Raw genomic sequence first — 25,255 nt, 5'->3', positions numbered from 1 at the left:
TGTACAGCATTCCTCTCTGTCCACTGGGGGGCGCAAACAATCAGCGTACGGACGCCGTCCATACGACGTCTGATCAGGACGTCCATACAACGTGGAAGTCAGACCGACCAACTCACAAAACCGGGCCGTCGTCCTATCAGGACGCCCATACGACGTCGCTACGACCCCGTCTAAAAAAAAAAAAACATTTTCCGCTGCTTGGTCAGGCTCTCTCTCTCTCACCACCACGCATTTTGCTGCCTTGCAGTTGCAGTTGCAACCATCGGACCATTGTGGTGATGATGATAATGATGATGATGATGATTGGCTCAATAGTAGGCCTAATAGATAAATAAGCTTGAAAGAAGTCAAAATTCTTAGCTTTTCTATATATATATATATATATAGACCTATATATATTATAAAAAATCTTCGCTTTTCTATATATATATATATACATATATATATATATATATATATATAATATTATTAACAAGTTCCAGTAGTCCTGTCTGTGGTTCAATATAACATAGGCTACTAAAGTATACTTCAACATTATTAAGAGACGTGTGACTTAATGGTGCAGTAGTCTATTTCAAATCAGCAGTTTAATTTAATTTAAATAATTGAAGACCAAGATACAAATGAACGCTTAAAGAGTACAGAGGGGGATTACTCCTTCATGGTGCCTGGTGCAATGTACCGTTTCGACCCCAATTTTGTAAGTGGCGAGCAAATTGATTATGCTCGCAGTGAGAAATAGTGTAGTGTTCTTAAGGGCAGTCCTTCAGTTCAGAGGTTCCATGTTCAAATCCCAGTTCTCACTTCATTTCTGGAGTACTTTGAAATTATCAAGAAAAAGAAGAACTCAAAAGCACTGAGACTTATTGAATTGAGAGATGGTGTAGAGGTTTAAAGATGAGTCTCTCAGCTCAGAGGTTGCAAGTTCAAATCCTTGTCCTCCTACAGATCATGGCAGTGTTATTTGGACCTTTTCAAGGTTAAAATATAAAATATGTACTCAAAAGCACCAGAATATATTGACTGTGAGTGATGGTGTAGTGGTTTAAAGATCAGACTCGCAGCACAGGGTTTCCATGTTCACATCCCAATCCACCTACAGTTCATTGATTGAGTACTTTAACTTTTTCAAGGCTAAAATACAAGCGAACAACTCAAAAGCACCAGGAGATACCTGTTGAGGGCCCAAAGGTGCCTTGGCTCATTGGTGTGGTGTGCTTGATCGGTTGTTCCGGTCCTCGGTTTCAGACAGGTTCAAGTCCCATGCCCAAGGTACACGGAGGTAGCCTGGGGCCAGCCTATACTGTATATACTAATGCAGCTAACTAGTAACTGCATCCCCTCCTTGTTTTAACATGTGTGGGGATGATGTCTAGCTGCAGCTAGGCTAACACGGAGGACCATCGGGAGGGGTGTCCCTCCCCGTTTCCTGAGAAGTAAAGCTGTAACTTTTCGAGATTTAAATTCAAAAGTAGCAGAACTACAAGCTCAAAACTAGTGGATCTGCTAATTTGATGCCTTTGTACGTGACTGTGTAGTGTTAGAATATGGAGATAATAAGTTTTTGCAGATATCCTATGCATGTCGTTTATTGAAGTGACCTGTTGTCCCTTAATATAATCATGATGACATGGACTATTTCAGACATGCAGTCAACTACCTGGTAGCGGCAGGATAGAACCATGGTTCTTCAAAGCTGGGTTTGGGGACCCCCAGGTGTCCTTGAGAGGGTTCCAGGGGGTCCCAAGTTAAATGATATAGCATCAAAACAAGTTTAATCACTGCTATTTCATCACAACATGTTCTCTTATGGGGTCGGTCTCTACACAATCTTTTCAGATGGGAGAATAACACTGGGATAGAGAAGCAGCAGTATTTTGGAGATTCTCATATAGTTGCATTTCAAAGTTGCTCTCAACCTAAAATGAGCTTCCACGAAACGTATCGAGCGCACAAAATCTATGAGCAAAATGAATAAGAGCGAGAGCACCAGTAAAGCAATATCAAAGTTTTATTTGTAAAATGTAGTATAGAGAGGAACAGTAGTACAATTGAGACAGAAAAAACAAGGAGGATGTAGTTCAATTCTTTGAAAAAGGTCTGATAAAAACGTAAAAAGAGTAACCTGAATTTGCCTTTGTGTTCGGACGGGGGACCAAGGTGTTCGTGTGTGTGTGTTTTGGTGGGGAGGGGGCGTGTGTGTGTGTGTGTGTGTGTGTGTGTGGGATTTGTTTGTGTGAGCGCGTGTCTGTGTGTGTGTGTGTGTGTGTGTGTGTGTGTGTGTGTGTGCGGCCTCCCCAAGTTTTGCATCACTGTTAAGTTCCAGAGAAAAAATTGAAAAATACAACCTTTTTCTTTTCTTTTTTTTTTTGCAACAGCGTAAAAAAATACAGCCGGGAAAAAAACCTGCTTTTATATCTGTAGTGTTTTTGTTAATGTTCTTTTTTCTTCTCCTTCAGTTTTTCCTCTTTTTCTTTTGTTGTCCGTATAACAAATACAGCATTAGAATCTAAAACCAGACATGGTAGTTGTTGAGTTTTTCTTACAGTAAAATCAGTAGGATGGTAGAATAGTATAAAAACAAAAACAAAAAAAAAAACTAAATAAAAACAAAGACAATGGGGTGATGGGCAAGCGACGCTGTGTGAACGGAGAGAGCGAGAGATTTGAACTTTGAACTACTACCAAGTTTTGGATTTTTGCGTTTGCTAAGTTCCACCGAGTAAACCCACTAGTTAAATAATATCTTAATATATAATATATATATAGATCTTCTCATATAGTATTCTCAATATATATATTTATATTTATATAAGCCCTCCCCCACAGTGATTGGAAAGGTGACAAAATGTCAACACAAGAGAGGGTGAGGGCCGTTTTTGTGTGTTTTGTCAAATACATAGATTTGTTTTCTCTGAGGACAGTCAAAAGGGAGGTTAACGTCGGCTATCATTAGCAAATTTATACATATTTACGTATATTCCACTGCATATGAACAGACACCGCCGTTCCCAGGTTTAGACCCGCAAACAATCTGTGTTTCTTAATAAAATATGTGCTTAATGAAAAGAAGAAAGAAAAGGAGACATTGGTAGATTGGACAAAATAAAACTATATAGTTGCTGTCGGGTAGAAACCTTATACCTCTATATTTGTTCTTAAATTAAAAGCCTGTTCCCTGTTGTAGTTCATCCTACAAGAGTGGCACACAAAAGTAGTGAAAATAGCCGAGCTACAAGCGTACAAAGCCTCGCGATGCGAGGTGTTGTGAGCCTGTAGATCAGACATGTTGCACTTTTTTTTTTTTATGTTTTTAAAATAATAAACACTTTTGGACATACAAGGTTCCCACCTGAACAGTGACGATATATGCTTTCTATGGTAAAGTGAATGATTCCAGAGAATAAGAAAAACATCTCTTTTTTTTCAAAATCTGGACAATTACAGACACAGAGCAAGGATTCTCTCTACACTAATATAAAGTTTGCAACCTGGCTTTTTCGCATACATTATAATTCAACAATAATTAAAAAGACAAACAATTTTGGTTGGACAAATAGAAATTAACAGTCTTGATTGCATTTTGGAGTCAATATACATATATAATATTAAATAACAAAAAAAAAAGTGTAATAAAAACAAAAGAGTAGCGCACTGGGAAAAAAAAGGGAACACAACATTTTCTCAAAAGTTCCATTCAGACCCGCTTCTGGGGGGAAAGCAAAGATACATCAAACAAAACGAGAAGAAAATTGATGAACGCAAAAGTTAAGTGCATGTCTATGAGGTGCCATAGAGGGGACACAAAGCGTTGTTGTCCGACCTGGCAGACCTAAATGACAGAACGAAGAAAAAAAAGGACTTCTATCAAATTAAATTATCCCATGGATGTCATTTTTGTATTTGTATAACGAGGAAAACCAAAACGGAGTTCGTTCTTTCAAGACTTCATACATCACATCAAAAGAATTCCACTCGCCTTCCCTCTCCCACGCACCCAACGTTCAAGTGATCCAAAATATATAAATTTACTATATATATTTATATATATATAACTCAGTACCTAATATAAACAAACGTATACAGCGATCCATCTCCGCTTAGGTCCTTAGAACATGACTGACTGCCGGTAGGACTGGTGGGCCATGTGGACAAAATCCTATTTCACAATATAGATTTTTTTTTTACAAACGCCTCGACATCGATATTGTGATAATATCGTATTGTGACAAAACCTTTTTCAAAAAGAACCCAAGCTTGTGGATCCGCTACTCATACTATTTTTGAAAGGTTTTGAAGTATTAAACAAGGCTTAAGTGATTACAGAAACCACTTACGCCATATCACAATATTAAGATATCCAAAGTCGCAGGCAGTATGTAGTCTCACATCACGATATATATCGATAGAACATCGCTATAATCGCCCAGCCCTAACTACCGTCAGTTCGACAAAAAAAATGGTATGTGTGTGTGTGCATTAAATAAAAACAAAAAGCTTTAAAAAAGATGGCAAAGCATTACCTGATAGTCGCCGTAGCACAACAGTGTTCTATTGTATAAGCTGATTAGATTTTTAACTGAGTCAGTATTAAGCCTTATGATTATAAAAAAACATCATATACAGCCTGTAGGTCCAGTATTTTGCGACAAGCATTACAGCACCAAACGTTCTCGTCATTTGGCAAAAATTCAAGCTTTAAGTGAAAGTCAAAAATGCTTTTTTTTTTTATAATAAAGTGTTTGCCGTGACGCTGTGATTTGTATAAAGCTAGCAAGAACATTTCCCCTTGTACTTTTGATTTTTTTCTTTTTTTTTTGTTCCACAGACAACACCCCCCTCCCTCCCCCCCAACCCTCCCCACCCCCACACGCCGTTCCTAGTTTATTTTTTTTATTAAGCGTTTTTCAGTAGTTTTTTTATTTTATTTATTTATTTGTGTGTGATTCCTGCTAAATCTTGGTGTGCGGTCTGCTTGGCACAAATAGCACAGCCTTCTCTTAAATTAAAGTCATAAATATGGCTGTGGTACATTTAGAGTCACAAAACAGATTTTTTGGTTCCAAGATTTGTGCAGGGAAAAGAAAAAAGGAAATAATATAATAATAAACATTTAGGGCATCTAAACAAGTCAATTCTACAGAGCAAAGTAAAAAAAAAAAAAAAGGAAAAGAAATCTTTCCGTCGGCAAATAATGCTCTTTCTTTTTCGCGTCGGCACGCCACAACACGCGGCGCGATATACTTTCAAGATTTGGGGCAGAAACACCCACAGCTAGCCTCTGCTCTTAGACAACAGACAGAAACAACAACTTATAGCATTTAATAAGACCATTAGAACTCTAGAACTCTTCATAAATTAAATAATTAACATTTCTCTCTCTTTATTTTTCTTAAGATGATTGGCCTATCGTTTTCTTAACCACTTAAACCCTATATACACACACATGGTTGACCCGGAGTCCCCCAGGGCTCTGTGCTAGGTCCCTCTACATCAAATCACTCTGCCCGAAAAGTAGCCGATAATATGTAAGCTCGCAGCGCGATTGCGTCGCGAGCTTATACAGTAGATCTGCTATTTCCGCCGAATGCTCGCACCCCGGAATTGGGACGCTTCAAGGGTTCAAGTGGTTAAAACTCTGTACATCGTCCGAAGCCCCCCAATCCCCCACCCTCCCCTCCCCCAAAGAAAGAAAAACAGGAGATAAAAATACATCACCAAGAACCTGATTTTCTCAAAGGACTCCTCTTTTTAGAATCTCTCTCTTGTGGGCACTTGGCCCAGTCATACGCATGATTTCTCAACAATAATAAAATCTGTACATCTTAGAGCCCCACCCCGTCTCGTCTATCCAAAGCTTTTTTTCTTTTTAAATTCACTATTTGTCTATCTTTGTCACACACTTGCGTGGAAGTAACCTCGAGGTCGCGATAGCACTTTGGAGTTGTTGATTGTTTACCAGCTAGTTTTTTTTTTAACAGATATATATATATTAAAACATCATTTCTTTCTCTTTTTTTTGTCGTCGTTGGAATTTTTCTTCTTTTCCTTTTGTTTCTTAAGCTTCTTTTTTGTGTGTGTGTTTGTGTGTGTGTGGAAAACAGATTAAATAAAAAAGGGTCAGTCCTCGTCCAGGGCTCCGGCGGCGACACCAGCGTCGCCGTCGCCCCAGCAGGCTGATTGGTCGTTGTCGGCGCCGTCGTCGCCCTCCAGGTCCAGGTCGGCCTCCTCGCCGTCGAAGTCGTCGTCCATGCGGGGGAACTCCATGGCGTCCAGGCCCTCCTGCGTGGCCTGGTGCGAGTCGGCACAGTCCACGCACACGCCGTAGCGCCGCGAGCCGTGGCGGATGCCCACGCTCGCCGCCAGCATGAAGATCTTCTTGCACACCATGCACTTGTACTTCTTGTCCTTCTTGTGCACCTGCGGGTTGGTCAAAGAAAGGAAAATGTGTTACTTTGTTTCTATACAGATATTCCACATTGGTAGGTATCGGTTATGTACTATAACGGCAATGTTGACATTGGTTATCGGAATCGCCCAGGAATGTCACATCCACTCATCCCTACTCGTATCTCCAGTCCCCAGTTTTTTCTTTTTCATAAATGAATGCCCTACGTCGTCATACTACAGTGTCTGATATGTCAATTTTTGCCATTTAAAAAAATATAAAAAATAAGTGAAAGTGAAAATGATTAAGTCTGTCTGTGGGTTTTATGAATACTGGACTAATGAAAAGTATTAACAGGAGCTTGTGACTAAATAATAACTGCATTGGGTTGCAGATTATTATTTTCCCATTTCCTGAAAAGTAACAGTTTTGGACATATTTTTCCACAACTGTCCAAAACTGTACATTTTCAGTATAAAAAGAAAAAGTAGCAGGTCGACAAGTTCAAAGAGTATCACGTTGCGCCACATTTAGAGTTTGTGTGGCGTTGTTTTAGGATCTGCTACTTTTGTGTGACGCTGTAGTATGATCAAGCATTCATTTACGAAAGACATTAAAAGTTAGAATGTGAATATTAGAATGTGAATATAAGACAACAACGATATGTTACACTATAGAAATGCCGTCATGGAATGACGCGCTACTGTTTATTAAGGTGTAAAAGATGTTTTGACTAAAAGTGTGCCAACGACTCCATGTTGACCCGACGGCACCCGGAGAGAGAAACGTTGTGTACCGATAATATTTTGAGAAGAGCGGCCGTATCGCTGCAGGACACACCGATGTGAGGAGGAATTATCATGGCTTTAAGTTTAGACTAATTTTAGAAGGGCCTAATGTTGGAATGTGTTCCTTTTATACGGTCATTTACGCAGGGCTTTCAAGGTCACACTGCTTCAGGCCTCAGAGATGAACTAAACAATAAACATACACACAAGAATCACAGGGAATATATATGATCAGGCGTTGGGTTCATAACATCCGCACATAATTACAGTTTTACGTGTTGCATAACATGTGCAATGCAGCATTAAACTATATGAAGTCTATCATCTGAGAGCAAGATTCTGCATGAAATCATTCATTTGATTTTGAGCCACATCATATATTTGTATAGACACGATTGAAATATTCTATTATGTAGGCAGGGGTCATAAATATGTCCATACATGGACAAATGTGTCCGTGGCAAAGACTTCGTCTTGTCTGTTGCAATTTTTTTAGTTCTAATTTACAAATCATTGTAATGTTCTAATTTTGATTAAAAGACCCAATTACCGAATGTCAGTCTCCACTTAGCCTATTTAAACTGACACTAGGGCCATATTCGGAGTCTGACTAGTACTACTAGTCTTTTTTCTTATTTCCACATAAAAACTCAAAGGTAGATTATTGACATACAGTAAGTAGTTCAATGTTGAAAATGAGTGGTTCTCCCCTTCAAGAAATGAGTACTTTTACCACTACTGAGGTGTGTGTGTGTGTGTGTGTGTGTGTGTGTGTGTGTGTGTGTGTGTGTGTGAGCGTGCGCGTGTGTGTGTGTGTGTGTGCATGAGCGGCGGACCCACCAGGGAATGTCTCTTGACGTGCTCGCGGCGGGTGAACAGCTTGCCGCAGATGTCGCAGCTGAAGGAGCGAACGCCCGAGTGGATGATGAGGTGCCTCTTGAGCGTGCGCCGGTGCTTGGCGATGTAGTTGCAGTGGGGACACTTGAGCTTATTGAGGGCCAGGTCGGACGTCTCGCCTGGGGACACACAAGAGTGACAAAACAAACACACACACGGGTTCAGAGACTGGTTAGCGACAAGTTGAGGTGGTAAGCGTCATTTATAATTCACGTTTGCTTCTACTGTGAAACATTTTGTACCCACAGTGTTCGTTCGTCGACTAAAAACTAGGATAAAAATGTTTGTTGACTACCCTTTTTCACAAACTAAACAAAAAACATAATAGAAACTAAGCTATGATGCCTAAAACTAAGACTAAATATATGTGACCAGGTACAGTGGTTTGAGACACAAGTACAGTAGCTCATGGTCATTTTATTGAAGTGCAGAATGTAAGCTTTCAAAATGAAGTGTCATTCACTGAAATGGGAACATGTTTGAAGAAGATGTACTCATTGGAAACTATAATAGTCTCAGATGAGATAATCCCGTTTAAAGAATCAGCACTTCTAGCACCCATCAGAGCCTGGTAATGGATTTGAACAATGGGTAATTTATTCAACCACTATCCACTCCTCTAATCACTCCCCCATTATAACCTTTCAGTCACTTGACAGAAACTTGATGCAACTCAATTAAAATGTTGCCCACTGTTACAACGACGCATAATTTTCGCAAAACACCGCTATGCTTAGAAAACAGAATAGTATAGTTCCAGATTCCGTCCTGTACCACGGTAAAAAGATAAATTAATTTAACTTTGAACGGCACGTCTGCCGTTTACCGTCACCGGTTTCGACTGCCGGACTACTGTACCGTTTGCCGTTCTACTCCCGTCCACTAAAATGACTTCCGGTTTGCCGTCTACCGCTTGCCTGAGCCCATCTGAACGCAGCATAAGTCTTAGTGAAATAGACTCCAGTTGCAACTGTACTTTGTATGTCTACAACAAATGTCTTTGCCCAAAAATAGCAGATCTACAAGCTCTCAACGTGTTGTGACGCGTTGAGATATATGTATGCTGGGATTCAAGTGGATATTCCCTTTCCGAGTGGATCAGCTTTGGATGGTTGTTGGAAACAAAAACAGCATTGGGATCACTTTGATAGCAGATCTATGATCACGGAATTATCTCAGCAAATATTATGTAAATACACATTAAATATAAGTGTGATTAATCAAATAATATCCTTAACACCCCGAATCCAAATCTGATCCACTCGTATAGGGATTAAAACTTGAATATCATATTAATCATCTGTGAATCTGTGTGTGTGTGTGTGTGTGTGTGCGTGTGTGTGTGCGTGCGTACGTGTGTGGGTCTGTGTGCGACTGTGCGCGCGTGCCCAACGTTGTGGTTACTGAATAACAAATGACACTCTTTAGGAATGAAGGCTGCTACAGAATGCTGGATATCTCCGTGGGGGAAGTGGGCAAGGGTTCAGGTGTGTGAACAGGGCAGATTGATTAGGGTTTATTTATGGAGCAAATATTGATGTTAGAAGTCTCCAGCTTATCAGGTTTTCGCTACAAGCTCGACGTTAACGGTCCAAATATAAACAAAATATGCACTGTAGCTCCTCCAACAAGAAATTAGAAACAGGAACGGAGATGTTTTCATTCTCTGTTTGGACTCACTGAACTCTTACACAAGGACTAACAGTAGACAACACAACTATGAAGTTCTAAACTGCATGTCATCGCGTGGAGACTTTGCATGTCCAAAACCGTTACTTTTCAGGAAATGGGAGGGACGGATCCAATGCAGTCATTTAGTCACAAGCTCCTAAACCACTTTCACTAGATCCAATCTATCTATCTCTATCCATCAAACATTCATAAATACCAAAATAGACAATCCACAAGGTTGTGAGCTTGTAGATCGCTTATTTTTTGCTACATTTGTGTGACACTGTAGTATATTCTGGGGCATATTCTGGAGAAAGATAATCTGCCCGACATCAACGATATGCTGTATGTTTGGGCTAATAGTTTGTTTTTCCACTAGTAATGTTAGATTGAACTAAAACTGACCTACAGTCTATTAGTTTATTTAAGACATTTTTAAAAACAGGAATATTTCCACAAATCAAACCATATTCAGAATGTCATTATAAATTCTGCATGTTTTATCTTTATCTAGTCAAATAAGAATTGTGAATGAGAGCTTAAAGCACAGTGACAGTGGGGTGCAGTGCCCACCAGGGGGCTCCAGGGGACCAGTTGGAAAGGAGTGCAAAAAATATTTCCTATCCCTCTGATTATTGTGCCAGTTTTAACAACTTTCAAAATGAACCACAGGCTCACAACACGTCACGATGCACTGTGAACCTGCAGATCACCCCTTTTTGTTTTAAATCCACTTGGCAATAATGTTGGCAGCCGCCAGAAGCTATGACTATTTGAGGGTCCTTGGCATGGAAAGGTTTTGGAAACCCCTGGGTTAAATGATACAGTCAGAGTCATAACATCAACAGTGGAGTTTGTCTCGTTCTAAAAAGCACCAGCACCCACACACTTCACTTCAAAGGGAGGGAAGGTGTTTTGGCTCTGTTCTAAAGCTGTGTGTGGGGCGTGCTTAACCCATTTAAAACGGGTACACATTTTGTGTATCATTATTTTATGCTTTAACTATTGAAAAATAGCAGATATACAAGCTCACAGCGCGGCACCGAGTGCCACGCTGCGAGCTTGTAGATCTGCTATTTTTGAAAAATCGTGAAGATATGAATTTTGACCCGATTCTATACGTGTCTTTTGAATCCTTCTAAGATTTTTTGAAAAACCCTAAGTTTCTATGTCAGCAATCTGGCTATAGCCATCGTCAAAGAAAAGGTCCTTTTCACTTAAATGGAGCTCAGTTAGTCTGTTCTTGAGACACTACTATGGCAGTGGTTCTCATACTTTTTCATGTGAAGGACCCCCAAAATGATATGTATTTGGCCACGGACCCGCATCTCAAAATATTTAGTTCCAGGGACCACCCAGAAGCAAAATTTGAGTTACAAACGTTCTCTTAAAAAAAAGACGTATATTCAAAGATTTTCACACATTTTCCCGACTTTTCAAAAATAGCAGAGTGCCGCGCTGCAAGCTTGTAGATCTGCTATTTTTCAATAGTGAAAGCATTCAATAATCCTAGGCCTAAATGGGTTTTAATAACTTCACCTCGTTTTTAAACTGAGTAAATGTGTCAGGCTGCACGGCAACAGACCACCTTCCCCCCCTCTCTCTCTCAGGGTAATAACCAAATGAGTCTAAATGTGGTTCCTGCTCTCGCAGTCCAACAGGGAGCTTTCTGGAGGTGATAATGTCTTGACAAGTAAACTGATGCCTTCACATGTGGACAGAAGTGAATATACTGAGGATTGTTCCTAAGAAAAGGGGACTCAGGCCAGGCAAGTGTATGGGAAAATTAAGGCCCATCCCTGGGATAAGATTAGCGGACCGGCCCCTTAATGGCCTGGAGGTCTGCTGGGGCAGTGGTTCTCAAACCTTTTCAGGCTGCAAACCACCACCAAACGTAATCATATTTGAACTGGGGATCCCCCAAAATAATCAAATTTGAACTGGGGAAGCCCCAAAATAACCACTTCGAACTGGGGAACCCCCACACTGACAAGCACTTGGAATCGTAGGAGTTTAGGCATTACATTTAGTTTGACTCGGTTCTACAGATAGATATTGTGACGATGGCCATGAGGTGTTGTGAGATTATAGATCAGCTATGTTCACAATTTTTGCAGTTTTCTTATATTATTTGACCATTATTTTGACCATGTTTAACCACATTTTATACTTTTTTTTAATAAAAAAAAATGTCCTTAAATTGTAACTTTACTGTCATCTGCCAGAGGCAAGAGGCATTGTTGCAGCATAGAAATTCATTTCTGAACCTTTTCCATATGTACATGCACCCGTAAGCACACTTTTCAATGTTAAATTAGCACTATGTTATGTTACTGTGCCTATGTAGCATAGCGTCTCTGTCGGGTGGCAACCTCATACGTCCAAAGCGTACTTTTCAGGATTCAAAATCAGAAACGGCAAAAGTAGCAGATCGACAAGCTTGAAACACGTTGCTTAACACCACGTTTCAAGCTTGTAGATCTTCTACTTTTGACGCTGTAGTTTGATCGAGCAGGGCTTGATTTAAAATATAAAATACAAAGAAATTAAAGACTATGGAGCCAAGAGGTTTCTTTCCGACAGCAACGCTATGCCCTCCGTTTTTCCATCCAAACGCTGGCCTTGACAAGACATCTCTGCTAACGGGCTACGCTGGACAGCTGGCTGTGCTAATAAACAAGGTATGTATTGATTGTGAATGGGCTGCAGAGCAGTGTGTGTGTGTGTGTGTGTGTGTGTGCTATTCTTTATCATGGAAGGTGGAGGGGTGGGTGGGTGGGGGTGACGGGGTCTGGCCTTTTGTTTGAGCCACACAGCCCAACAAACACAACCGTTGCTAGGGCAGGTTGCTAGGACGGGGGCTGGGGGAGATGCTTGATGAGGACCAGGTCACCTGTGTATTCACCCCCGTGTGTGTGTGTGTGTGTGTGTGTGTGTGTTAAGGTTGTATATGCCACCTTTCTGGCATCATAACAAGCTAATATAGCAAGGTATTAGGGATGCAACAGTTAATTGAACCAACAGATTTGAAATTAGGGATGGGATGATAAGCGATATTATCCTTTATCGTGATAACAAAAACTCATGATAATCGTATCGTGGAGATTTTATTTATTTATTGAGTTATCGTCCTCCGTCATGCACTGGAATCAATTCACCTTTTATTTGCCGAGCTGCATATCCGGTACCACTTAAACCCTCTATAATTGGTAAAAGGTACTTGTAATATACGTACTTGATAGTCTTCTTTTCACTCTATCAAATGTCTTTGCCATAAAATAGCCGATCACATAAGCTCACATATCTGGTATTTTTTGGCAAATGTTACGTCCCTGGCTAATGGATTTTGATTATCGCGATATCGTAAATCGCGATTTCTTTTCGCAATCATCGTGATATGACATTTTTATATCGTCCCATCCCTATTTGAAATATAAAAAATATGATACAAAATTTTAAAAAAAAGATATACAATTTATTAGCATATCTACATGCTCACAAGGCTTGTAGATTTGCTACTTTGTGTCAGATGCGTAAGAATTGAATGAATAGTTTCAGCGTGACAATAATGTTCCTCCATTTGTGAAATGTCATTATTTGCTGAAATCACACTCTAAAGTTGATTAAAACACACGTTAAACAGAAGCAAAACTAAAACGCGGATGAGCGTGGTCAACCACTTTCCTTTAGCCACCGTTACCAAATCCAGGGTGCTATTTTAACCCTGAGGGGGTCAAAACGGACACAGGTTTATGTTAATCTGATTTGGCCCTGTGCAAAGTGAAGCAGCGATCGTCAGACAGAAGCAATGTGCTATTGATCTGTTTATCCTGGACTAAAACAATACAGAGTATACTGTAGTGCAGTGGTTTTCAACCAGTGGTCCGGGGACCACCAGTAGCCCTTGTAGGCTTTGGAGTTGCATAGGGCAGATATGACACATAAGCTAAATATAGTAATATACAAAGAAACAACTTAAATATTTGACAACTTTATACTTAAAAAAGAACATTGATAGTGGCAATAGCCAATCTACAAGCATATTTGAAAATATGTAAAACATGTAAGCGATTATTGCGATTGGACGATTATGTAATAATTGTGACACCCTACCAGGTGGTGCCCAGCAACCAAATGGACCCTTATAGATCTTTAACTCTCGAGAGTGTAAAATGAAACCAAATGGACCCATAAGCGAGCATGTAGAAGATCTTTCATGTGACGCTGTAGTGTGATCAATAAGGGCGTTAATTTATGAAAAAAACTTGAATAAAAAAAAAGAAGAGAGGTTCTGCCTCGACAGCAACGACATTCATCCTGTATCATCAATTGAATCACTGTGTTTTTTTTTGCCAATTATTTGGGGACCCACTTTGCAACAATATCCCCACAGGTTGGGGAGTCGCCGGGGGGGTGGGCGTGGGGGGGTGGTTAATTAAGACGAGGGAGTGTGTGGAAGTCTTACCGTTTTCCCACGACTCTCCTTGCTGCGAGTCTTGCAGGAGGCTGTACTGGATCTGGTTGGCCAACTCTAGGAAACGGGGGAGGGACAGAGCAGAGAGAGAGAGAGAGAGAGGGTGTGGGGGGAGGAGAGAGAGAGAGAGAGAGAGAGAGAGAGAGAGAGAGAGAGAGAGAGAGAGAGAGATGGAAGTCAGTTGAGAACCCCTGGAGACAATTACACTTAAATAACATTTGTTTATGGTATCTACCAGCATCTTTAAAGTAGTGTTCATAGGGCTGGGGCAATTAACAGAAAATACATCAAAACGGAATTGTTGGAACAGAAATTTATTTTGCTCATATGCTGTAGGTTAATTGGATTATTGATAAGGTTTTCTGATCATCCTTTTAAAAATGTGTTGTATATCAGTCGACACAACTCGACAGTTAAGCCCCTGGGGAATACATGCAACACCTTGCATATACTACCACCCTCCCCAAAAAAGATGTATTACTACTGTATGCAAAGTGGCTTGATTTAGTAGTAGTAGCAGCAAAACAGTTAATCAAAGTAAGTGATTTAATCGTGAAAAAAATCATTGATTGTAATTAAATAAACTATAGGGTTTATCCTTATATATCACATCCTTATATCACAACATTTTGCGTTGATTCATTGTTTCTTTTTAATAGTATCCCTAAAAATGCACTTCACGATTATGTGCTTAATCGAAAAAGAATTCAACAGAATAATTGGTAACCCTACTTAACAAACACACAACACAGCACCTTGCGTATACAAACCCCACCCATCCACACCCCCCACCCGCAAACATAATCCTACTGTATGCAAAGTGGCTTGCTGCTCGCCTGCAGGCTGCAGCTTACTCTTAAGTGGGGTCCAGGGACCCCCCAGGGGTCCTTGAAGCAAAATGTGGTGATATAGCATCATAATCTTTATGACCACCTATTTCGTATTTGGGTGATTAAAAAAAATCTTCAGTCTACAAACTCATATCGCACCGCGACAAATTTTAATCTTAATTTCAAATTTAGAAACACAAATCTTCTCTTCTTGGGGTCCCTGGCACATTTATTTTCCTTTCATAAAGGGGTTGGCCGGCCAAACACAGCACATATCAATGTGGGGGTCCTTCCTTGACATGGAACCATGTGAGAAGAACCACTGCTTCACACAACAGGCTAAACACCCCAGACAGGCACGGCAAGGCAAGGGGGAGAGGAAGGGGTTAAATGACACAATGACAAGAGTCGCACGGCTCTCACACAACCGGCTCGGCTTACACTCCACTTTCGGTGGGTGTGTGTGCACGTGTGTGTGTGTGTGTGTGTGTGTGTGTGTGTGTACCTGTGTGTGCACGCCGGGGTGTGTGTGTATGTGTGCGACGTGCGTGCGTGTCCGGTTTCTCCAGCCACACAGGGCTTAGAGCGCCCCTTTAAAAAGGCACGCCCCTGTGTGTGTGTGTGTGTGTGTGTGTGTGTGTGTGTGTGTGTGTGTGTGTGTGTGTGTGTGTGTGTGTGTGTGTGAGAGAGCGCAAGCGCGTCCACTCTCGCTGGGTCAATATTTGGAATGGCGAGGACAGCCCCAGTGCATTACGGTGGATTAGGGAGGAGAAAAGGCCACCCCTAGCAGCTTTGCACCTCGTGTCCACAGGGGTGTGTGTGTGTGTGTGTGTGGTGTATGTGTGTGTGTGTGCGCTTCAAGAATGAAGAACAAGTGTGTATGCAAATGCACTTTGCCTGCTTATCTTTTTTTATATGCTGTGTGTGTGTGTGTGTGTGTGTGTGTGTGTGTGTGTGTGTGTGTGTGTGTGTGTGTGTGTGTGTGTGTGTGTGTGTGTGTGTGTGTGTGTGTGTGTGTGTGGGGAGCGGCCCACAGGGCAGCCAGCCCACCCCTTTTAAACAAGCCAACGGTCGTGTTTGGAGAGGACCCAAGAATTTATTGGCCGCGGGTCTCTCTGGGCGGGAGAGCAACGCTGCACAGAGCAGCACAGGAGCCTCGGCCACTTCAATCCCCATGTACTCGGTGGACCGGGGTCCCTCAGGGCTTTACACTAGAGCAGTGGTTCTCAACCTTTTCAGGCCCCCACCCTGACGACCACTAAGAGTTGAGGCATTACGTTTTGTATAACACGGTTCTATTGTGAAAATAGCAGATCTACATGATCGGCTATTTTCACAATTCCCGCCTCTCTTGTCATTTTAGAGATATTAACTCATTGCATGCCAGGCCCGATAGTCCCGAGATTATTTCAATGTCTTTCCCTGCCAGGCCCGATAATCCCGAAAAAAAATAAAAAAAAAAAAATTCAAAATCTTTTTTTTTTCAAAAATAATTTTGGACCCCAAAAACTTTAGTAGGCATGATAGCAATCGCGAAATTGCATGTTTAACCCCCATAGCAACCCCATCTTTCAAACATGGCAGCCATCTTTGTTTACATTTTAGGAAAACATAATGGCTGCTATCTCATGAATGCCTGAACGGATTTCCATTCGGATTTTTTTGTTTGAAAGCTGTGAGCAATGTGCAGACACGTGGTGCATTATCTAGGCATGGGTGTGCATGATCCGTGCACTATGAATTACATGGAAGTCTATGGAGACAGAGGCAGGGCAGAGTACGAAGGTATTGTTAAATGGCGGGGAATGTGTTAAAAAGTCCTTAAATTGTCACTTTAGAAATGTGCAGATACCTTTTATAAACTTAAACTTGATGTTGGTGTGTTTACTGTTGAGTGAGAAAACAATGTTTCACATTAGGTTAATCATCTGGGGACCCCCCAAAATAATTTGGGGACCCCCCTGGGGGTCCCGACCCACAGGTTGAGAACCACTGCGCTAGAGTTTCCTTTCTACTACACCCAAATATATCCTGCGGAAACAGACGATCTACGGTAGACGCAACTTGGCACGCTGTGAGATCGTAGGTCGGCTGTTTTCGCTGATAGTTTGCCCTCAGGATAGCTTCGGGCTCGGGGTGCAACAGCTAGAAGCTTTACAAGATTTCTTTCAATCCATTTTGGGCATGTGACTATAGGCGAAAACATTATTAAGAACACTGGCTGAAAATAGCAGATGGACAAGCTCACAAAGCGTTGCATCACCAATGGTTTGTGAGCATGTAGATCTGCCAATCTCACCCAATGTTCTCAGAATAGGGACGCTAGGATTCATGTGGTTAACTCTCCTAACTGCGGGACTTCTTCATTCACGTTGTCCATGTTTAGCGCACGCTGCAGCATTCCCCAAATGAAGCTTAAGGCTGCAAACAGGCTGTCAGTCACAATAAAAGGCCTACGATCCATCGAGGCGGCCACCATATGACAGCCGTGTCCCCCAAAGGGATGATAGCTCCATCCTAAAAAGCAGAAACTAGAATTTGCTTCTAGTTGTGATATGACTTCAAATCGACGACTTCAGATCTACAAGCTCACAGATCAGCCAACGAGAGATTTGGTGCAGACAGGAAAAATACTAGCGTCCCCCGTATATAGCCCTGGGGGACCCCGGGTGGATAAGTATATACTTAGGGTTTTAAAGTGGTTAAAACACAAACACAGACACACTCTTAAAGGGAGCGTCTCTCCAGGCCATTAGGAAGACTTGATGCAGGCATTAAAAAGGGTCTACGTGGAGTTGGGGAGACCGAGGCACGTCGGAGGGGCCGTAGGGAGGACGGCTTTTCTACAGCTCGCTGCATTAGGCGGTCTGGTGTGTGTGTGTGTGTGTGTGTGTGTGTGTGCCCGTGAGTCTCTCTCTCTCACACACACCTCTCTCACCCTCACGCGCAACGCTCACCACACAATCTGCACCATATCTCATGAACACACACTTAATGTTCTTACCCTTCTCTCACACACACACACTCGCATCACTTCCCTGTACCCCCCCTACTCCTCCTCCCAGCAGCACTCTGTTTAATATGTGATATCATTATGCTTTCATAGAGCGCTGTGCTTAATGGAGCCATCAGAAACTACCAGACTAGGCTGAAAGACAGAGACAAACGGAGAGAGAGAGATACGAAGGGATAGAGAGAGAGAGAGAGAGAGAGAGAGAGAGAGAGAGAGAGAGAGAGAGAGAGAGAGAGAGAGAGAGAGATGGAAACGGAGGAAGATGGAAAGAGAAGGCAGAGAAAATGAGGAGGAGGATGTCCGGTCCGTCCGGCCGGGGCTGTGATGCAGCAGACAGGAGGAGACAGCTAGTTAAGCTGTGATACTAATTGACATAAATGGCAGCTCCATCCACGGCACGGGGACGCAAGGAGGCCACAATGCAGGAGGATATCACCCTCTGGAGCAGAGAATCTCAAGCTTTTTCCCCACATTTCAAGGACCCCCAGTTTGATATGCATTAGGCAACGGACCCCCATCTGATCAAACTTGTTTTCTTTTTTTTGTATGATTTGAATTAACACATAAGGGTCCATTTGTGCACTCCCAGTTATACATCTGTAAAGTCAATTTGGTTTTAACTAGCATAAATTCCATTGGGGACCCGTGAAACCCCCAGGTGGCCACTTGTATATTGTGTATATAAAAGTGAAACAATAAAAGAAAACACAAGGCCAGATCAGAATACGTGGCATTAGACATGGTAGCTTTAGTTATGAACCCATAAGGGTCTAGATTAGAATATGATAGTACAGATTGTAGACTCTGGCACAATGAACAGCTTGTTATTTTCTGCCTCACATATAATATAATATACAGTATATATACTGTATATATCGTTGTCGTGTGGAAACCGTTCATCTCCAAAACCGTTCGTTTTGTATTTATCATTTTAAAAATGATTTAAAATAGTGAAAATAGCCAATCTACAAGCACACAACACCTCGCATTGCGAGGCGTTGTGTGCTTGTAGATCTGCTATTTTCCCTAGTTTTGTGCGACCAACTTTTATGATAAAGCAGGGCTTTACTTTACGAAAAGAAATGTGAAACTTGGAGATACAAGGTTTCTGCCCGACAAGTGACGATATAATACAGACACATATATACTGTACATATGCAGTTTGAATTATGGCTGTGCAGACTCGGGTGAGATCATTGTGGAAAATGCACGCAATATACATTAAGTTGGACTGTGTGTGTGTGTGTGTGTGTGAGCGTGCACGTGCGTGCGTGTCATACCGGCGTTCTCAGAGAGGTATGAGAAGTCCTCCCTGGGGTAGGAAGCAGACGGCTGGATGAACATGCCCTCGTCGAAGCCCTCCTCCGGCTCGGGTGGGATGTTGTAGACGAACCTGCGCGTGGTGGCCTGCTTTTTCCTGCGGCCGCTGCCGGCCGCCGCCTCGCTGCCCGGCGGCGCCTCGCGCTTCACGCTGGCCGGCGCCGCCGCCGCGCCCCCCGAGGACGGCTCGTTCCAGACGAACACCTGCCCCGGACCACCGCCAACCAAGCCTGTCAAAACAGCACACGGTGTTTAGTTGTCAGGCAAATAGTTTGCGATTAGCGATTTAATTGTGTCTTTTTTGCCATTGAAACATTATGTATAATGTTTGCCTTTGTACAATTGCACAGGCTAGATATGACAAATAACTTGATTACACACAGAAATTACATATTTAATAATACTTTCAACAACAAAGAAATAGTGCAGCATTCCAGCATTGCGAACTGGCGATTATACAACAGGTAGACCTACTGATTGGTTGAAATATATATCTACCAGTGATGATAACGAGCATTACGGCACAGGTCTAAGCAACTAAACAAATCAGCTGTGCCCGGTCCTGTCCCAGCACTATGCTAAGTGGCTACACAAGGGTTTGTTTTGTCTTGCTGTATTTTGTTGTACGTTGTGTTTTGTTCCTTGGTTAGTTTTGTGTTTTCATGTACAATACCTCTGTGTGCCCTGTATTTTAAAATGGGAAAAAAATGAGCTACACTAGCTCCATGAGAAGTTCTGGGATATAGTAGTAGCTGAATGTGGCATTAAAAAACGTTATATCGAATATCGAAATGGAGTTGCCGTGTAAGGGTAACTGTCGATCGATTGGCTATTGCACCCAGAGCTTGTATAATCGCAATATTACACTTGATGGTGTGCTTTACCGTGATTATCGGCATTATTGTCCTGGCAGCAATGTTGGCGTGCCAATAATAACGGTGTAATATTGCTTATTTATGTTATCATTATGACAGGCCTTACCACCAACGCCTGCCCGCGACTCGCCCGCCTCCGTCGAGTCCGACCAGCTGTCGTTGTGCTGCGACCAGCCGGCGCTGCCCGCCCCGCCGTGGGCGGAGCCCCCCAGGGCGCAGCCCTCGGCCCCGCCCACCGACACCTCCACGTCGCTGCTCTCCTCCTTCACCCGGACGCCCTCCTCCTCCTCCTCCGCCTCCACGTCCCCCTCCTTCACGGGGCCTCCGACGCCACCCCCCACCACCACGCTGCTGGCCTTGATGGAGAGCTTGGACAGGATGCTGGTGGCCCAGAAGTTGCCCGGCTTGCGCTCCTGCCGCCCGTGCTGGCCGCCGCCGCCGCCCTTGTTGGGGCGGCCCTCGCGGCCGCCGCGCCCGCCGGCCGTCGCCCGCCGCTTGTTGTAGTCCACCAGCACCGAGTCGGGTGCCTCCTGCTTGATGCTGATGTTCAGCGCGTCCTTGATGAAGGCGCGGCACGTCTGCACCACCTCCGTCATCTGCAGGTAGCTGGCCACCGACATCACCTCGATGGCGTTGTGGCTGGTCAGCAGCAGGCTGCCCGAGTACAGGAAGTCCAGGATGACCGAGAAGCCCTGCACGGCCGCCACGTCCAGGTGCGTCACCGTGGCGACGGGCTCCTTGCGGGGCCCGGCGCCGCCGTCGCTGCTCTTGGTCAGGCAGTAGAGGGTCTTGAAGTAGCGGCTGCCCGCCACCAGGATGTTCTTGTGCGCGCGGAACACCTGGCCCGACACCACGATGTTGACGTCGCACAGGATGCCGCCCTTGCGCTGCTTGTCCAGCTCCTGCAGCAGCTGGTAGCAGTAGGAGTTCTCGTTGGGCTTGCCCAGGCGGTAGTCGTCCTCGCACGCCGACGGCGGGCTGCCGCCGTTGTCCTGCGCCGTCCTCTCCATCTCCTGATGGGGATTGGATGGATGGAGGGGAGGGAAAGAGAGAGGGAGAGAAACACAGGTCGTTGTTAATGGGATGTTGGCGGGATTCGGAATGACGTGCCTTTCGTTTCATTGAGCGTTAAGCAGTGGTTCTCTAACTTGGGGACGGGACCCCAAGTGGGGTCCCCAAATTATTTTGTGGGGTCCCCAATGATTAGCTTAAGGTAATTTATTTTTGATTAGCTTAAGGTAATTTATTTTTCATACAGTATAAGTGTAAACAGGGTATCTGCACATTTATAAAGTCACAATTTAAGGACTTTCAGGACATAAAAGTACGTTTTAATACAAAACTGGCCAAACTGTCAAATATTAAGTAAGCAAGAGGCGAACATTGTGAAAATGTTCACGATATGTATCTGTGGAACCGAGTCACACTAAAAGTGAGAACCACTTTGTGTATAGGAACAACAACGCTGACAATACCATCCTCAATGTTGACAGAGAAAATGTCCCTGACATAATGTTTTTGGCTCCTCTGTGTTCCTACATTTCCCATGATGCATTTCGCCAGGCAAGCCTGGCACCTTCCACATAATGGTCTTATCAGTTAGCATTACGTCAACCTGATTCATAATATTCCCTGCAGTCGAGAAACACAGTGGAACAAGGATGCCACGACCAGGAAGAAAGATTCTAAGAAGAATTGTAGTTTTCATTGAACCCCCAGTCAGTCACATCACTATTTTCAGCACAACAAATTAGTGACATTTCAGACACACGGAAGACAAGACTTGCTTTGTTTTATGACAGTCAATGGAACATTAGCCCTCCACTTGATATGATGAACATTGTGTTAGATCTTCGTGATATAAAGACTATATTTACGGAACGGTATAACTCAATGCCATCATTTTCTCAAAATGTCCCCCACAATTCAACTTCGTTAATGACAATAAAAGCAACAACAGAGAAATAAGAGATGTTGTTTGCACCTCTTCTTTTTTTTTTTTTACTTTACACTGTTGAAAGATGCAACCCATCCATCCGTCAGAAATAGGAGAGAGTGGGAGCCACCTGAACAATACGTCAACAAACCCCGCAGGGCCTCCGTGTCGATGGATATCCCACACACGCACACACACACACACACACACACACACACACACACACACACACACACACACACACACACACACACACACACACACACACACACACACACACACACACACACACACACACACACACACACACACACACACACACACACACACACAACCCCAGAACGATGACACCTATGCACCTGCACTGTGTGAAACAGGTCTGACAGGTCTTCTGTTATGGGGAGGATGAATACTACCTGAGCAAGCATTAGAACACACACTAAGCCCCCACAACGAGCTGGACTGCTCTTACTAGACCAGGGGTCTTCAACGCTTTCAGGCCAAGGACCCCTTAGTTGAGAGAGAGATGAAGCAGGGACCCCCCACAACCTTTTCAGAGATTCCATATAGTTTCATTGTTTGACAGCATCATCATCAGTGTATTTTGAATTCATGTCAATTACAGATATTTAACCACTTGAACCGTCAATACTTAATCAACTTGACCTTTCACTCTGTACTTAGTCTGCTCTTTTTTCCCCTCTACACCAAACCTCTTTGCTGAAAATAGACGATCTAGAAGCTCACAATGCCTTGCGCTGCGAGGCGTTGTGAGCTTGTAGATCGGCTATTTTCGGCAAATGTTTTCAGAATATGGACGCTAGGGTTCAAGTGGTTGACATAAAAAAAAGAAAAAGAAAAGTTTCTATCACCCAAAGATTTGGAGGACCCCCTGTAGTAACTCTGAGGACCCCCTGTTGAAGACCCATGTACTAGACCCCAAAAGAAACTCCTGTTTCTAAAGCACGCACCTGCTCTTTACTTAGGTTGGGATCCGCAAACCGAAAGAACCGGATCCAACTTTGAGGGACCGGAAACGGTTCCGTCATTACATTTGGAAAAGTTTACCAAACCGGTTTTATGTGGACTTAACATCTGCTATCATAACTCTGAGTTACAGACCTGTAAGGGTCCATTTGGAACCCCCTATACATAGGAATTGTTGAAGGCAACTGTCAAGGAATCAGGCAGTTAAAGGGGAGTTGTTCAAATCCTAGAGGATCACAACAACCCCACTCTTTACTTTGAAAACAGACTCAACAGCAGCTTGCTGTGTGTTTACTGCCTCATGGGAGAGCAGGCGCAACACTATGAAGCTGAGAGAACAAGAGTTTTAGGGGAAGTCAGAAACATACCTCCATGTTTAGCAGTTCAACAGTTAATTGAACTAATAGATCTAATAGATTTTTAAAAAGTTCTTAATGATATACTCGATTAATAATCTATCCATGCTTTGGGCATGTCATTAGCAAAGGTTTCTCAAAACATTTCAAAATGTGATGTGTTGCTAATCTAACTTGTAGCTTGGCTATTATCACTATTGTTTGCACAAAACTGCTGTGCGGCCAAGTATAAAATAATGCTTAAGCGTTAAGTCAATAATCAAGAGTTGCAGCCTTCTCCATGTTTTCTGTCTATTTACTGTAATAATCAGACCTATACATGTGTAGTTCTCATGGTGGGGTCAGGGGAACCCCAGGGATCCTTGAGGGGCTTTCAGGGGCTTTCCAGCTAAATGAGGAACAGTTTCAGGCAATGAGAGAATGTATAACGGATCATAAGTTACTCTCTCCACCGTCATCTCCACAACTATATATAGACACTTAGACAGATGTAGATTGGTTTACTAATTGATCTTTTATGGGGATCCCTTTTCAAATGGGGGTCCGAGGCGAGGACTAATACTGTACGTTTCAGTTAGGGGCGTCCTTAATCTCTCATCTCTTCTTTAAACGTTTCTTTAAACACGTCGCTTCACACTGAGTTTCGAGCTTGTGGATCTGCTACTTTTGATGCTTCCGTGTGACGCTGTAGTATGATCAAGTAGGGCGTTCATTTATGAAAAAACACAAAAAGTTAGAACTTTAAGATAGGAGGTTTATGCCGGACAGCAACGATAACCATATAGTACTGGTGAACTAGATGTATTTGACTAGCCCGGGCCTCAAACACAGAACATTGTCGTTTTAGCTCAAGGGACTACATTATTAGCCTGAAGTGAGAGCTGGGAGAAGAGATGCTCGAGGTGTGTGACCCACTTCATGAGCCTGAGTTGACCCTGGGCCGGTGCGATTAGATCTGTGTGTGTCTGGTGTGGAGCGGATCTAACACACTGAACCGGTTCAGCCACCCATGGTCGTTTTGCTTTTAAATATAGGAGTTCCTATTTTTGGTCATGATGTCATGATTATATGTGAAGATTAAAGTGAAAATAGCAGATCTAAGCGCTCAAGTTGTGGGCTTGCAGATCAGGCTTTTTCACTATCGTAAGATGACGGTAATATAACCACTTCTTCTTTTTCCCTCTAGACGAAGTTTAAGCAAAAGAAAAGCTGATCTTCAAGCTCACAACACTTCCGGTCTTGAGCTTGTAGCTATTTTCGTTTTGCTGTTTGAATGTTCACACATGACCATGTCCAGAAATGGGATCCTCTGGTTCATACCCAAGTGGTAAACCCGTTCGAAATTCAAAAAACAAGTCAAAATCAGTCACACCAGAACAAATATGGCATATTAAGCTACATGTACTGTAGCTCCAAAGACACTTCTGATCAAAGGGAGATGTGTGATGGTAGTGGATGAATCTAGCTTAGGGTATCAGGGGCCAGAGATTGATTCCTAAAGGCAGATTTTTAGGAGCTCCCGCCAGCCTCGTGCTGTGCAAATATGCAATCTGGCAGGACTTCACCGAGAGCGCCCAGATGTACAATATGGATTTGACGACGCTGTAATCGGGGGCGTGGGGTTGGGAGGAGTTCAAAGTCCGTCCGTGGCGCGCCGGTACCTGAGCGCACGCCTCTCCTATCATCACAACCATACTCCCCTCAGGTCCGGTGCCGAGGC

General features: G+C 43.0%; 1 protein-coding gene across 1 annotated transcript in view; it reads right to left on the bottom strand.

Moving 5' to 3' along the window:
- Positions 1-5,745: 5,745 nt before the first annotated feature.
- zbtb10 (zinc finger and BTB domain containing 10) overlaps positions 5,746-25,255 on the bottom strand; it is a 31,358-nt gene continuing 11,848 nt past the window's right edge. The window contains exons 2-6 of the mRNA XM_080734387.1: positions 20,363-21,269; positions 19,342-19,611; positions 14,210-14,275; positions 8,017-8,192; positions 5,746-6,420 (exon numbers count right to left, since the gene is read on the bottom strand). Of these exons, the coding sequence (XP_080590513.1) occupies positions 6,121-6,420; positions 8,017-8,192; positions 14,210-14,275; positions 19,342-19,611; positions 20,363-21,269 (1,719 nt within the window). The 3' untranslated portion in view covers positions 5,746-6,120. The remainder of the gene's footprint in view (positions 6,421-8,016; positions 8,193-14,209; positions 14,276-19,341; positions 19,612-20,362; positions 21,270-25,255) is intronic.

Source organism: Nannobrachium achirus, assembly GCF_963921795.1.
Source record: "Nannobrachium achirus genome assembly, chromosome: 10".
NCBI lineage: Eukaryota > Metazoa > Chordata > Actinopteri > Myctophiformes > Myctophidae > Nannobrachium > Nannobrachium achirus.
Note: the sequence above shows the minus strand (reverse complement) of the source record. Positions and strands in the feature narration are given on the sequence as shown.